The sequence below is a fragment of the Limulus polyphemus genome, unplaced genomic scaffold (genome assembly GCF_000517525.1).
Source record: "Limulus polyphemus unplaced genomic scaffold, Limulus_polyphemus-2.1.2 Scaffold800, whole genome shotgun sequence".
NCBI classification, from domain to species: domain Eukaryota; kingdom Metazoa; phylum Arthropoda; class Merostomata; order Xiphosura; family Limulidae; genus Limulus; species Limulus polyphemus.
Genome location: NW_013666410.1, coordinates 304,251 through 306,405, shown reverse-complemented (window position 1 = coordinate 306,405; position 2,155 = coordinate 304,251). Strand labels below are relative to the sequence as shown.

The following is a 2,155-nucleotide window of genomic DNA, read 5'->3' as shown; positions in this document are numbered from 1 at the left end:
CATCTAACGTTCACTCTAATACAATATACACATCTAACGTTCACTCTAATACAATATACACATCTAACGTTCACTCTAATACAATATACACATCTAACGTTCACTCTAATACAATATACACATCTAAGGTGTGTCTCTAATACAATATACACATCTAACGTTCACTCTAATACAATATACACATCTAACGTTCACTCTAATAAAATATTGAACGTTAGATGTGTATATTGTATTAGAGTGAACGTTAGATGTGTATATTTTATTAGAGTGAACGTTAGGTGTGTATATTTTATTAGAGTGAACGTTAGATGTGTATATTGTATTAGAGTGAACGTTAGATGTGTATATTGTATTAGAGTGAACGTTAGATGTGTATATTGTATTAGAGTGAACGTTAGATGTGTATATTGTATTAGAGTGAACGTTAGATCTACCCGCCAGACAATGGCAAGCCCTCCATAGAAAGGATAATATAAAATAATCTCAGTCAGACTATTTCTCCTTACCACAATATATTAATCCCCTCAGCGGGTATGCGGTAAGTTTACGGATATAGAACGGGGGGTTCAGTTTCCCTTCGGAAATAGTCTATTATGTAACTTTGCGTTAAAACAAATAACTACAATATTTAAATACTTACCACAAAAGGGTGGTAAAGGCATGTCACAAAGTACAACCACACTAAAAGTGAGGATCAAAGCAATGGTCATCAGAGTCTTCATCTTCAGGTTTTCAGAGTCTCGACAAACGAAACAATGTTTAACTATTACTCCTAATTCATATTTTATAGCCATCCAGGACTAGTGCAATCTCATATCCCTAGACCACGTGACCTCGATCAACCATCTCACTGATATCACACGAGTAGATAGCATTATCTAAATAACGGATGGTACTTTTACTAAGGAAACCGCATTTTTGTTATCTAAATTCCCTGGAGAATAAGTACGTGGAATACTAGAATTTGGATATTGCTAAAACACGTTTTCACCTTCTTTATTTGTACAGATATATAACAGATGAATTAAAGGTAGGATTAATTTACAGTTGTCTCTAATAAAAAGTAATATCTCTGTACCTATTGTATTATACCGTAAAATAACTAGCTAAGTTATGTTACTTACACAAATATGTCAACTCCACAATCTGACTTATAAACAGTTCTGAATGTAATGTAGTGACTAATCATTAAACGGTATTCCTCCACACATCGGACAAACAGACAAGATTTTCCTTGAAGCCACCTGTAAGAATCTCACACAGGTGAGGTGATATCACCATATCGGATGATGTACATCTAGGGGAAGCAACATATATTCAGTTACACAAGATAGCATAATTATAAAAACATAAACAATGTTCCAGTAATTAATGAAGTCTATTTAACTAACCATAATATTTTTCTTAATTATATGAAGGTTTTTTAATCGGTTTATTTCAGTTTGAGATTGGAACCATTAAAGATATTTTTCTTTCAGGCTAAGACATTAACACTAGAGGTAGCCTATATCTGTCTTCACGTATTACTAACCTAGCAGGAAACATTAGATTAGCTGCATTTGTGGGAATAAACACTAGATATCTCATACATCAAGCCTACAATTCATTACTACACGCACTACCATTGATATCAATAATTGTTGGTTAGTGTTTAAAGAATTATTGATGAATAACGGTTTTAGTGCAACTGAGGTGATGTCTCAGCTGTTCTATAACATTTGACAAATTCTGCAATGATTGATTGTAATTTACTATGTACAATGAAACACATAAACCGGTTAGAGAAGGTGTGACCGAAAATAAATAAAATTGGTGCGTTGGTCTAATTGTTTCCATGTGTTTTTGTTAAAATCGGGCCACTGGTTACCGAGTTAGCCCAGTTTTTCGGGTCACTTTTATGAAAATTTCTAGATGAATTTAGGTACACTAGATGGCGTCACATATCGGTTTATCTATCTATTCGTTTTCCACCTAATGAATCACTTTAATATATCTTCTATACAGCAATATATGCACAACAGAAATTGAATGATGAGATGAAAGTGTATTATAACGGCGTGTAGAAAGAACAACAATAAAATGGACCTACAATATTATTGACTAATTCCAAATAGTAACTATGGAGACGAGGTAATAAAATAGAAATCAAGTCGAG

General features: G+C 33.2%; 1 protein-coding gene across 1 annotated transcript in view; it reads right to left on the bottom strand.

The window, feature by feature from the left end:
- Positions 1-809, bottom strand: part of LOC106460582 — a 6,856-nt gene extending 6,047 nt beyond the window's left edge. The window contains exon 1 of the mRNA XM_013920301.2: positions 641-809. Coding sequence (XP_013775755.1) covers positions 641-794 — 154 coding nt within the window. The 5' untranslated portion in view covers positions 795-809. The remainder of the gene's footprint in view (positions 1-640) is intronic.
- Positions 810-2,155: the final 1,346 nt, after the last annotated feature.